Source organism: Brachycentrus maculatus, unplaced genomic scaffold, assembly GCF_059751285.1.
Source record: "Brachycentrus maculatus isolate JH-2025_06_01 unplaced genomic scaffold, ASM5975128v1 h1tg001060l, whole genome shotgun sequence".
NCBI classification, from domain to species: Eukaryota; Metazoa; Arthropoda; class Insecta; order Trichoptera; family Brachycentridae; genus Brachycentrus; species Brachycentrus maculatus.
The window spans coordinates 59,713-73,108 of NW_028281767.1; the positions used below are offsets into that span (position 1 = coordinate 59,713).

General features: G+C 29.9%; 1 protein-coding gene across 1 annotated transcript in view; it reads right to left on the minus strand.

Moving 5' to 3' along the window:
- LOC148299583 (uncharacterized) overlaps positions 1-13,396 on the minus strand; it is a 46,735-nt gene that overhangs the window by 13,221 nt on the left and 20,118 nt on the right. The window contains exons 2-3 of the mRNA XM_088275922.1: positions 8,685-8,893; positions 1,716-1,851 (exon numbers count right to left, since the gene is read on the minus strand). Of these exons, the coding sequence (XP_088132048.1) occupies positions 1,716-1,851; positions 8,685-8,893 (345 nt within the window). The remainder of the gene's footprint in view (positions 1-1,715; positions 1,852-8,684; positions 8,894-13,396) is intronic.

The following is a 13,396-nucleotide window of genomic DNA, read 5'->3' on the forward strand; positions in this document are numbered from 1 at the left end:
ACTAATAAAAGATTTTCTGTTCAATAAAAAGCTTCTTCTCATCTCACCAATAGATATCTCTAGTGAAGTTCTGGTGATTCAAGAACAATGTTTCGAAATTGGTTCATATATATAGAACTTCCAAGAATTTGAGTAATGTGGTTGTCAATAATGGGTAGAATTGGTGAATGTTACACGTGTGTAAAGTGATCACTTAAACCAGCCTATGACGGTCGTCATCCCCGTAAATGCCTAGACTTCCATATTCTTCTTCATCTCTGATGAGATGTCAAAAAATAATTTGATATCTGAATAAACTTTTAATTTTGTTTAGAATGTGAATAAGAAAAATATGTGAATTATGCATTGAAAATATAAAATACATATAAATCTGTACCCTACTACGCGTTGCTGTGGCTAAAATTGGTTAGATGGAAAATATGAGAAAAAATAACACACATTTTTAATAATAATAATAATAAAGCCCTTATCCGCACCCCAATGGTGCATAGGGCACTGCGTCATATAAACGCAGTGTTATCTTGATCGTTTACACATGAAGGAAAGGTGATCAGCCCTCCGCTTCAGGTACTAGTCCAGGGTATTATTGAATAAATATGACAGTGAAAAAAAATCACTTATATTTATTTTACCCTCTTTGGGAATCGAACCTGGGACCTCCAGAACGGTAGCCGAGCGTGCTGACCATTACACTACGGAGGCGTACAGATTTTTAATATGTTTAATTTTGCAATGCTAAAACAATGAATATTAAAAATCTACAACAATGCAATCGCATACATTGAATATGATTAGTCAGATGCTGTCAAGGAAGCACACTGTCGGAAATTTTTAGTATCGCGTGTATTGTTGCTACTTTCAAAGATTGCGCCACTATTTTTAAACATATTTTTACCTGACATACATGTACATAAAAATACGCGCGTATCCGAATGTTGTGTAGAAATTACTTTAGGAGATTTAATATTTAGAAGAAATTTATAATTTTGTTTTAATTTACATAAAGCCTAATGAATATACATGAACAAAAGTTGTTTCCTTCCGTAAAAAAATGAGGTCTTAATAATCCCACATAATATAAATTCTGTACAAGTAAAAACAAGAAACACAAAATATGAAAACAAACTTATTTTTCAGGACTCATCTCATATTTTGTATTTGAATGAATACTTTTATTTATTGAGAAAAAGTATAAATGTTTTTTTAAGAAATCTAATTGATGATAATGATTTTAAATTCCATTTACTTTTTTTGTTATAAACTTTTGAAGCCACAAGACACAAAAAATGATTCGTTAATTGAAATACAATAAACATATTAAAAAGAATTTAAAAGTATATTTTCTAGCGTTTCTCGACTATGTGAATATAATCCATTATTTGGACTGCACATACATATGAAAGAGTTTCTGCAAAATAAATCATCATAAATCAATAGTCATCTCACCATAGATGTCTCTAGTGAAATTCTAGTGAATTCAAGCACTTTTTTCGAATTTGAACAGTTGTTTGGAAATTTCAAGAATTTGTGTAGTGTGGTTGTCAATCATGGGTAGAATTGGTAAATATGACACGTGGGCAAAGTGGTCACATAAAACAGCCTATGACGGTCGTAAGCCCTGTCAATGCCCAGACTTCCATATTCTTCCAAAAAATAATACATTTAGTTGCTGTCTTTGATTGATTTCAATGAAAGTATTGAATGTTTTTACTTACACACAACTTCCATGTGAGCTGAACTCACAGCAGTAGTGAAGGAAGGAGCATCAGCAGATACTTCACAGCTGAAATTTCCTGAAAGGGCGAATCCCACCCTTTGCAGCATCACTTGCGATGAATTTGACTGAGAGAGCTATGAACAAAGAAAAAATCATATTTTTAATATTTATAGTACTGATAATATCAGTTAATCACTAAAACCTTTTTTGATATTGAAAATCGATATTTTATTAATATTTAGGATAGCAGAGACGTATAATTTGGATATTTGCCTTTTTTTATTTTAGCCTTAACTCATCCAGATATGGCATTTTTTGTAAAATATTCTGTTTTGTATCTCATATGTTAAATATACTCTCTACATTTTAGAAAATTTTCAACGATAATAAGAAAAAACTCAATTTATTTGTGTATTTTTTCATATTCAATGAACAAATGGACTGATATTTTTTGTTGTTTTTGTTATTTGTACAAATAATTAGAATCGAAATAGTAAAAAAGGAACAGTGAAATAAATAAAAAAGCGAATATATTAAGAAATAGAAGCAGAAGAAGGCAGAAATGGTTTGGACAAATGAATCGGATGTGTGAGTAAAGAACGGTAAAATACATTTATTAATATAATGTAAATAAAAATTGGAAAAGAATAAGACCGAGGAAAAGTTGACATGATCAAGTTTTTTAAATATTTGAAAGTGGTCAGGTCAAGATGTGAAATAATCAACATTTACGTATGAGGAGATGCATGAATGCAGAAGAGGCGAAGATTGCTTTCGAAAACGTTGTGGCGTCCCATCGCATTTGCCTAGCGCTGCAGAGAAGCTGCGTGATAGTAAGTGAGTCAGTTTATATTAAATGCATTATCAACTTTGTGGTATGATAATAAAACACTCTCTTTACAATCTTCAGTTAACTCAATGTGGGAATAGTCTTTCCAAAACCAGAAGTCGTGAAATAAAGTTTTTAAGTCGTATAACACTAATAAATGATGAATGATAAGAAGAGTGTTAATAGGTTTTTTCACTTTTTTTAATCCTACCCAATTAGTTTCCTAGTATTTTTTTCAATATAAATAAAGCGTCATTATTCCCTATTTTTTCCATCTGTCATTTGAATATATTTCAGATTTTTCATTTTATCGTTCATTTGAATTTATTAAAATACTTTTTTATAGTTTTGTTTACTTTAAAAAAAAACTGCGTTGTTTATAAAAAAAATTCAAATGATTCTACTGTAATGAGAATTTTAAATTAGTAATTAAATATACTGAGATCTAATGAGATTTTCGTTGGTACTTTAGCGAATACAAAGAATTCATCAAAATCATTTACTTATACGCCCGTATTTACCTACATATAACGTCTTTATAATAATGAAGCTTGGTTTAAAAAACCTTTGAAGAGCGGATGGTTCAAACACAGCATAATTACTTTTTGTGTTATATAATACTATTAAGGGATTTATTTTAAGGCTTTCTTACGTCAAAAGTAAGGCTTCAAAATAAATACCCGTTGTGCTTTTAATAAGACGTTTCTTTCCGTCATTTTTTACTGAAAGGAAAAAAAAGAAAAATCTTTGCGTCGAATCAAAGAAAAACATTTTTTAAATACATTTCATTACCTTTCATTATATTTCAAGTAAAAATTTAATCAATTTGAAGTGAGTACTACTTTCTAAAGATTTCTCCAAAAATGTTTATTTGGTAACAATGATTTTAATTCTTATATCGATATTCTTGGTGGTATTAATTTCCTATCAGTTATTGTAGCATTTTCCTATTAACTGTTTAGTATAATTACAAAAAATATAATATTTTAAATAAGTAACTTTTCTACTCACAAAATATCAAATTTAACATCACATCTTCTCAAAAACTTGTTTATTTCTTATCCATAAAAAGAATTTTTATAAAGCTTAATATCTCATTCATTTTGATATCCTAAGGGAGTATTAAAATTATTTTTTACTGGATACGTTTAAGAATAATATTTTTATTTCCTTGTTAGGTTAGGAGTCGTAATAATCGTCGAGCATGTATGAGGAGATGCATGAATGTAGAAGAGGCGAAGAATGTTTGCAAATACAAAGTGATGTAGCGTTCTCTGTCTACTTCTGCAAGGAAGTGGCGTGATGGTTAGTTAGTTAGGCATTGATTTTATTAATGGACTATAAATTGAGCCATTCTTATAAGAAACTCATTTCGAAGAAAATTCAACAAATTTCATCTGAGGTCGTTCTTCGAATTTTCCTTCTTGTCTGACTAAAGTAGGCTTACATAATATATCCGTCATAAGGCCTTAAGCGAAGCTCGTGTTATGATGCATTGCCTCATTAAATTTATGTCAATATAAAATTGCCATAAAATAGCGGAGGGGCTGGTCCCAAAGCTTTCTCAAGTGACATTCTGATCGTAATAGCTGCTACTTTACTTTAGTAGTCCCAATTCCTATAAAATCTGAAGCTTTGCATACTACATACATATTGCATATTACATTTTATACAAGAAATCATATGTTACATCACACCTTATTTCAAGAAATATTTTCATCATTCTTTATAGGGTCCCATTTTGAAAATTTCAAATCTACTATAAGCGTAGTTTTTAACAGTAAATGCTTTTTTTTAAATATGTATTAAACTTAACATTGAGTGTCCTAAACAAAACACCCTGTATTTACCCTTACTTTAACAGTATTTCAAAATTGTGTTTATATTTTTCGAGCTAGTTTTTTTATATTATTTTTTGGCATGTCATCAAAGATGAGAAAGAATATGAAAGTCTGGGCATTTATGGGGCTGACGACCGTCATATGCTAATTTTAGTGTTTTTTAAGTATTTTTCAGCCGAGAATAAAGATTTTTTTAAGATGGCTATCAATATTAACACTCTCCTTATTATTCGACGTTCACTTTGTGTAATATGTACTATTTAAAATATTATGTGGTATTACACAAAGTGAACGATGAATGATAAAGAGAGTGTTATATTACCATACCACAAATTTAACAATGCTTTTAATGCACAAAATTAATAGATAAAATTAAAAGTGCACTCGAAAGCTCAAAACTAAAATTAATTAATAAAACAGATTTAAATAAATTTTAATTCAATTCAAATTAAATAATGCTTTAATAATTTTATTTTGTTATTAAATGGCAAAGCAATTAATGAGGCGCATGTTTTAAGAAAAGGGAGCAAATGGAGACGGAGGAAAACTTGGCATCATCATGTATGTCAAATACTTGAAAGCGGACATGTCAGAAGTCGAAATAATCGGAGGGTATGTATGAAAAGATGCGCGAATGTGTAAGAAGCGAAGAATGTTTGCATTCAATTCTCTCTGCCTTCCTCTGCGGAGAAGCTGCGTGATGATTATTTAGTTTTTAGTCAATGGCTATGTGACCCTAACAGACCCGATCCAGATGCGACAAAGTTGACTAGATAATCTGACGCTCTATTCAATGGAAAGTAAACCTTCTCTCAACTTTTTTTTTGTTCAAGAGTAAAAATGTTTCACATCAAAGCCTCTATGGAAGTATTTTACAAAAAATGTTCCCATATAAATTATCCAAAATCATTGTTATATTAATTAATATCATTGATCCTCAAGTTTTCACAGGAATGGACACATCGTGTATTGGATTAATTCATATTAATTAAGATATGTGGATATTCAGACAACAACAAAAAATGTGTACGTTATACAGTTCTATAAAGTGATTACTCAGGCTAAAGATTAAAGGTCGCAAGCCTTATAAATAGAAAAAAACATCCACATTCTCTATCTTTAAATTATTTTGTCTCTTTGAGACATCAATAATTGAAAAAAAACATATGCGTTCAAATTTAGTATACTTATTTATTTTTAATTAACTGCTCCCAATATCACATATATCATTTGTTAAATAATGAACACACGTGTTCTTGATTAGTAACATATGAGTAGGGTTAATTAGTTTGGGTCAAAACATCAGTAAGTTAATTCGTTCACCGATATGCCTATCTACCGACTAATCGTAATATCGACTAAATTTCAAGGGATGTCAGTGGTGCTGAATATTAATTAACCCTTATTACGTACGTATTACAGTGAACAACATTATGAAATTCGTTAATTACAGGAAATAAAATTAAATATCAAAGATCATTAAACCAAAAATTAAACCATTTCTCATATAAAACTATAACCTATAATATATTAGTGCTTAAGTTCATGTTTGAGTTTCCAAAATGATTTTCCAATAAGAAAATGCAAAAACAGAAAAATCTGACAAAACTTCATCCAATATTTCAAATACAGATTAAAATTCTGTAAAAAAAATTAAACGCGTAATGTACATTTTTTTAAGTTATAAAAATAAACAAGTAACAAACTAGCTTTTATAACATATTAGTACTTTAGTTAACGTTTATGTTTAGTATGTATTTAGTTAAAGTGTTAAATATTGCAAAGAAAAAAGACAATCATATCATTATTTACTTTAAGTAAATAATAAATATTAAGTGTAAGTCCCTCTCTAAGCACAAAAACCTTAGTCTGTTTTTAGAGAGGCACAGCGTAACTACTACACAATATGTTATTAGTACAAAGGTCTTATAAATCAATTAATTTGGAATTTATATATTTTTTTAATGTTCAAATACTATCTACCTTCTGATTGCAAACAGCTATATACGGTATTAAACGTTTTTATCAATATCGCGAGTCTGTTTTGGTTGGTTGGAAGACATTGCGTTTTAGCAATAACCTCGCTAATGTACTTATTTAGTTTCTTTACATGAAGTTAAAATAAATAAATTAAATAGTAATGTTTTCGTTACCACATCAAATAAATAAATATTTTTTTATAATGCCTGTATTTCCCTATTATTATCTACCATAATTTTTATTTTATTTTATTTTATTTTATTTTATTAAAAGATATTGTAAATATTGAAATATTTTACAAATAAATACAACAAAACTGTTATTTTACAATCTTAATAGTTGAATAATCTCCTGAAAAATAAGGAAACACAGCCATCACCCACTACCACAATAAGCAGCGCGTTATTTTGTACGTGCGACATAAGCCACGTGACAATTCAGGATCAACACTCTAAAACTTTCATTTTGAATCAAAGCTATATTATGAAAATGGAATTCGAAGAAATCGCATGTGCGCTCTTCTATTACATACGAAGTTGAAGAAAATAAAACGAAGACTAGATTTATCCCATCTTTATAGAAAGACCGGCAAAAGGAGCTTTCAATATATCTTATATTGATTTGAGCTAGTACAAAGATATGTATATATTCAATAGAATATCTGTCAAACCATTTGCAAAGTTTCTTAAAATACTTTATGATATAAAACGATATAACAGGACTGCACTCATTCAATTTCATGTTCTTTAGTACAGGTGCGTAAGATCAGTTCACTCAAAAGATCAGCATCAATTTATATGAAATGTACCACACCTGTGATCCGATCACTAAAACCAGATCAAACAGACGACAGCCCTATTTTTGGATGAATTGGGTCAAAACAGTGATCAATTTTAGGGCGAGGAGTAAAAAAAACGCTGTCGAAAGATTTCGCTATCGTGAAACTTTACTTATTCCTTACAAAATTCTTGGCAATTTTTTATTATTTCTTAATGTATAATTTATTAATGATTCCATAAATCTAATAATCCATGGTCAATGAATTGATGAATCATGCAAACAGTGAATAATACAGCGTTAATATATAAGAATCACTCAAATTTGTTTCATTTAATTAAATTAAATTGTAAATAAATTATTAAGATTTTTTTTATCGTTTCAAACACTATTTTATACACCAGCGTAAGTTATGTCAATATTATAAGATGTCTTAATTTAATTATAAAATATCTAACGTTACCTATGTTATTATTTACGGTGAGAGGTTTTATAATAATACTACTTACATTTTAGTAAAAAAAAAAGTATTATTTATCTTAATACAAGTCCCTCTCCTTGCACAAGTCCCTTTTTTGGAGAGGCTCAACCCAAATAAAATTATAAGATTGTATTAAGTAGAAATGTATAACTGTATTAAATTGTACAAAGAAATTAAATGTATTAAATATAAAATAAGATGAAAATCTGAGCATCATACGGCTCGTAATCTGCCATTGGCTGGCTATTGATATTCAATAATAGCAGAATGGTTAACATTACACAAATTGTTTGAAATGATCACTTAAGCCAGCCAAATGCCAGGTCATCAAGCCTTTGAATGCTCAAACTTTTAATCTTTTTTCATGTAAACGATAGATGTTCCATTCGATGTCCTTTCTTTACCTTAATCAATCCTTTCATCCCTAGAAAACATTTCAAATATACTTAACAATCCACCTGTTCTAATATTTTCACATATGTTAATATTTTACACCCATATCTACTTCATCATCTCTTTCAAAAACTATGAGATTGAATTTGTCAACATTCATCAGAAAAAACACCCTTGCAAACAAACATTATACACATTAAGACTTAATATACGTTAAATCAGAACTTAATTACCTCTAAACTTAAGTAACATTTGATATATTGATTTTTTTTCTTTAAACCCCGTTTTTGTATTGAAAAAATCAATTTTCCTTCAAAATAAGTATATGGTTTTGAAAAGAAAAGCGTTATTGAAAGGTAAGGCGTTTAAAAAAATAATAAATATGTTTTTTTTTTCAATTTATGTATGTATTTTCTAAAACAAGGTCTAATTCCAATAAAAATTGTTCATAAAATACACTTCCAGCCCTCAGCGCGTTTGAACGCGTTGAGATTTGAACACCCGACTAAACTTACACCAGATTACTAATATTGAGTATTGACATTTTTATATTATACTTATATCATACATTTTATATTATGCTAAGCAAGAGCAGATCTGACAGGAAGCCTAGATGCTTCTGTATCAGATCTGGGCATGCGGTGGGACAGCTTTCAATATACTTACATCAACATTGATCCCAGTGAAAGGGAAAATTTTGGCATTAGGCTTCTCGGCTGGGGAGTATCTGTAGAACTCGTGCCTACCCCTGTACCATTTAACGCAGTATAGGGGAGCCCCTTGCAAGTCGTATACACACTGTAACGTCACTCTACCGCCCTTTTCTACTGCGCTGGGTGAGATGCGCAGCTCTGTGATGCGAAGGCACCACATTTCTGTAAATACGAAAAAAAATCAGGATTTTCTAGCAAGGAAAAAACAGCTAAACGTCGGTTTGTGTGACCGCAGTCTTCTCTTGATGACATTATTCCCTACATTTTATTTGACATGCAGTACTTTTTAAGTCGTCCTCCATGGTGTAATGGTTAGTTAGTTTGGGGATACCGGGTTCGATTCCTAAGGGGAGGTAAAAATATGTAAATATTAGTAGTTTTACACTCTAATATTTCATATAACCCTGGACTGATCACAGCAGAAGTGATCACATTGTCTTCATGTAAGTAACGATCAAGATATGTAGTTTATTTAAATTTTTATATTTTTAGATTACTTAGATGGAAACCTTTAATTGGAATTGTTATTTTTTGTATTTTATCATATTATGTTATTTTTGTCAAAATATATATTGTTGATTTTCCAATAAAAAATAAAAAAAAATTAAGATAACACTGCATCAAAACGATGCATGACCTATGCAACATTGGGTGCGGATAAGGGTTAGAAGAAAAAGAATTTTCATTAGATGCGATTTGCTTGGCATAGTACAGTAAAAGGCAAAACAGAGGTCTGAAGTAACATCAGTCGAAAGTAAAGAATAATTCGTCGTCATTGGACTACCCGAGTTTTTTTTATATTTTATGGCGTATATTATTGATTATCTTCTTTTTTTATTTATTATCTAGAGCAGCACAGTAAAATTTTCTCTTATCATAGTTTAACTAATAAAATCATTCATTTGCTCGTCGCTTTCATTTAGCCTCTGTTTATATAATAAGCAATCGAATTTTAGATTAATACTAATATTTTATACAGGTTTGTGACTCAATCAAGTAGCTTTTTAATGATATAAGATAAAAGTGTTAAACAAATAAACGAAAAATTCATCATTAATTCAAATATAATCAAACGGTAAGTATTTAGTTTTTTCCACATTTATTTTATTTGACTAGTAACCGGGTTCCACAAACTAGCGGTGAACCAACCTGATGATGTCGATACGATTAAATACAGTTACTGGTCAAAAAAAAAAGCGCATAAAAAGCTACATGGTAGTTATTTTACCGTAAAAAATTCCACCAAAAAATATCAGTAGTAAACATTAAAAATTTAAAAAAAATCCCTGTCTTTATTCTAACGAAGATTATATTAGGAACTTAACTATCATAAAATTATTTTGTATGTAGGTTTTGTACTGACATTTCTAGGTGGAACTGCACATTATACATACAAACATCAACAGTAAAGCTTTTTTCGCTTTTATATTATTTGACCATTGATCGGGTTTCGTCGTTACAGCCATCATCACGTTGGTATCTCATACTATTTTTTATTTTATTTTATTGTTTAATCGAGATTTAATTCAACTGTAATTTTTGGAACCCCTATGTTCAAAATGATCATTTTAGACTTCACATTACCTTCAATGTCCTTATTTATTTCCCATGTAACAATAAAACGTATTTTTAATGCATTTTAAAAGTCATAATAATTTCCAGATTTATAAATTAAGTCAAAATTTGGTGTCCAAAGAACACTTCAAAGTAAGGTAATTAATTTATCAATTAAAATCATTTGTATGCTACCGGAAGTAAGCCTGCTTCGTATGTATTATCTAACTCACATCCAAGCTGGAAAGTTTCACCGAGAGTCGTTGTTGAGTTAAGAAAATACAATCTGAAGTTCTTAAGTAGGATTTTAATTAAATTATTAAGTAAGTTACTCATACCAACTTTAGCAATAACAATCATTATCGTTGGCTTAATATTTTAAAGTTTATTATTTATAACATGAATTTACATATGGGCAGTTGTACGAAGGTGTTGTTATCATATTTTCATATTCCTATTATCAAAAATGGTCAAAAACCTTTTTTTTTTTATAATAACCGATATTAAGATGTATTGTTTAAAAATGTATTTATTATTTGTATAATTAAAAAAAATCATTAAATTTTGAGTGTGCTCAAACACTTGTTCACAAATCTGTGTTTTCTCCAATAAGAAGTGATTTTTACATTTTTTGTGACATCTTAACATAGATGAAGAAGAATATGGAGGTCTGGGTATTTACAAGGATTATGTCGTGTCAAAGGCTGGTTTGGAACCAGCTAAAATTCCATATTCTTCGTCATCTACTAATAGAAGCAGACGGAGACCGAAAAAAACTTGGCATGATCGAGTGTTTTAAATACTTGAAAGTGATGAGGTTAGAAGTGGGAATAATCGGCGCGGGTGTGTGAGGAGATGCATAAATGTAGAAGAACCGAAGATTGTTTGAAAATACAGATTGGTGTGACGTTCTTTTTTCTCTTCCTACCCTTGCGGTTTATGCCTTATGACATTTTTTTGTGGTTTAAAAATAATCTTGGTTTCTAAGTTATAAAATGGAAAATCACAAAGTTAGTGAATTGTTGGGTAATATATCCAAAATAAAAAAAGGTTTTTGTTGGATTGAATTCTACATTTATTTATGTATTTCTTAATACGAGACGCGTTTCGTCTTCTTAGGACATTATCAAACACTAAGAAGACGAAACGCGTCACGTATTAAGATATACATAAATAAATGTAGAATTCAATCCAACAAAACCTTGTTTTATTTTGGATATATTACCCAACAATTCAATATGGAATTCTACCAACTGTCTGCAGTTACAATAAACGAATTTATCGACTGTACCAACATTATCATTTACGGTCACAAAATAAGATATGTTGAGTAACATTTGGCTAGGTGAGCTCAAAACTAAGGCAACAAATTCACTCTCGACCGAATACTTAATTAGTTTCTTGCAATCGTTATACTCCAAGCATCCCTCGAGCGGTCCTTACACGGAGCCATTATTACATTACTTAGTTTCGAAACTGTTCCTATTGAGAGCTCGAATGAGTAGTTGGCTCAATACAGGAGAGATAATGGAACAAACAGTTTGAGTAAATTTAAACGCCGCGCCTAAAACAAAGGATCACTTCACGCCAAATGTACTGGGAGTCGGAACAGTTCTTGAGTACTCGTATTGTCGACTGTATACGTCTTCACCCATAGGTCGTCAAAGTATGGCTCGGGAACCATATGCGTTTTTTTTTCTTTAATTATCTAACGTTTAAGTTAAGGATACAAAATGCCGATCCCTCTTCTTGAGGAACGAATGGTCTGTTGACGACAGTCAACATTCCGACTTCTCCTAAGGAGTTTTACGTGGTTTCCTCCCAGCAATGAGCAAATGCTGAGAAATTCCCGATTGGTTCACACTTGATTATCTCTCCTGTTCCCAAAACAAAATAAAATTAAACAATTTTTTTGGTTAGCAGAAAAAAATCCACTTAATGATCTTTAAACCTTGTACATAATGAGTAAGTTACATAATTAATTCAACTCCCATTTTAAAAAAAGAGCATCCAAGTGACTATAAAACCTAGATACGGCTTATGTAACACCGCTTATCATGGCCCTACTCAGGCTTCAACTTTATTAGTTTTATAGCCTTCTGCGAGGACTCTGACTGTCATAAATAATGCTAGGATCTAAAACGGCAAACAAAACAAGTAAGCTTTTACGAGTATTATTTTTAGCATTATTTTGTTTATCGTTGTAGAAGTCTGCAGTCTATTTATTTATTTATATATTTCATTTAACACAATTATAATAATGTGCCCTCACTGAGTTTGACTGTCATATGTTGTAATTTATTGAATATTTTCTCTATGAAAGTCTGTCTCAGAACTTCAAGTATTATTTTTTTTTTTTTTTTTTTTATTCATTTAATATATTTACATTTTTATTTATAACATAATAACATTTGAATCATTTATACATATGTAGAACTTTTATATTTCGATTCGCTGTGCCTCTCCATAAAAGAGTCTGTGCTCTTGTGCTTGGAAAGGGACTTACACTCGTGGTTTAATGTTATATAATAAAAGATATAATAGTTTTTTTAATATATTTTTTTAAAGATTTAAATGTATAGAGCTTTAATTTTTTTCTTGAGGATTTTTATATCATCTATTTTCATTGTTGAATTTGTGAAACATAAAAAAGATTTATAAAAGCATATACCTTTTAACGATTTTCGTTAAATTATTTTGATTGAAAAATAAACATTACCTAATTTTTTATTATTTTAGGGTTCTGTAAAATATAAATTGTTTCAAAGAGGTTCTGTCGCCACAAAAGTTTAAAAACCGCTACACTAATTTTAACGTGAATGTCTTTGGTGGGAAACTTTATCTAGAAACAAACACCTCTCCAAGATGTCATCCAAACCAAGCCTCTTCTCCTACAGAGATGCTCTTTACTGACTGACAACATTTTACAATAATTTTAACTGGTTACATAAGTAACCTGTTTTAATTCACAATTCGGTTACAGCTAAACAGTTACTCGAAAGAAAATACTACATTACATTGATTTTTACTAATGGCAAAGAATTGTGCACTATAATTATCTGATATTTGCTTTCAAAACGCTTTAATTTGTAATTTATGTTTTTTTTAATG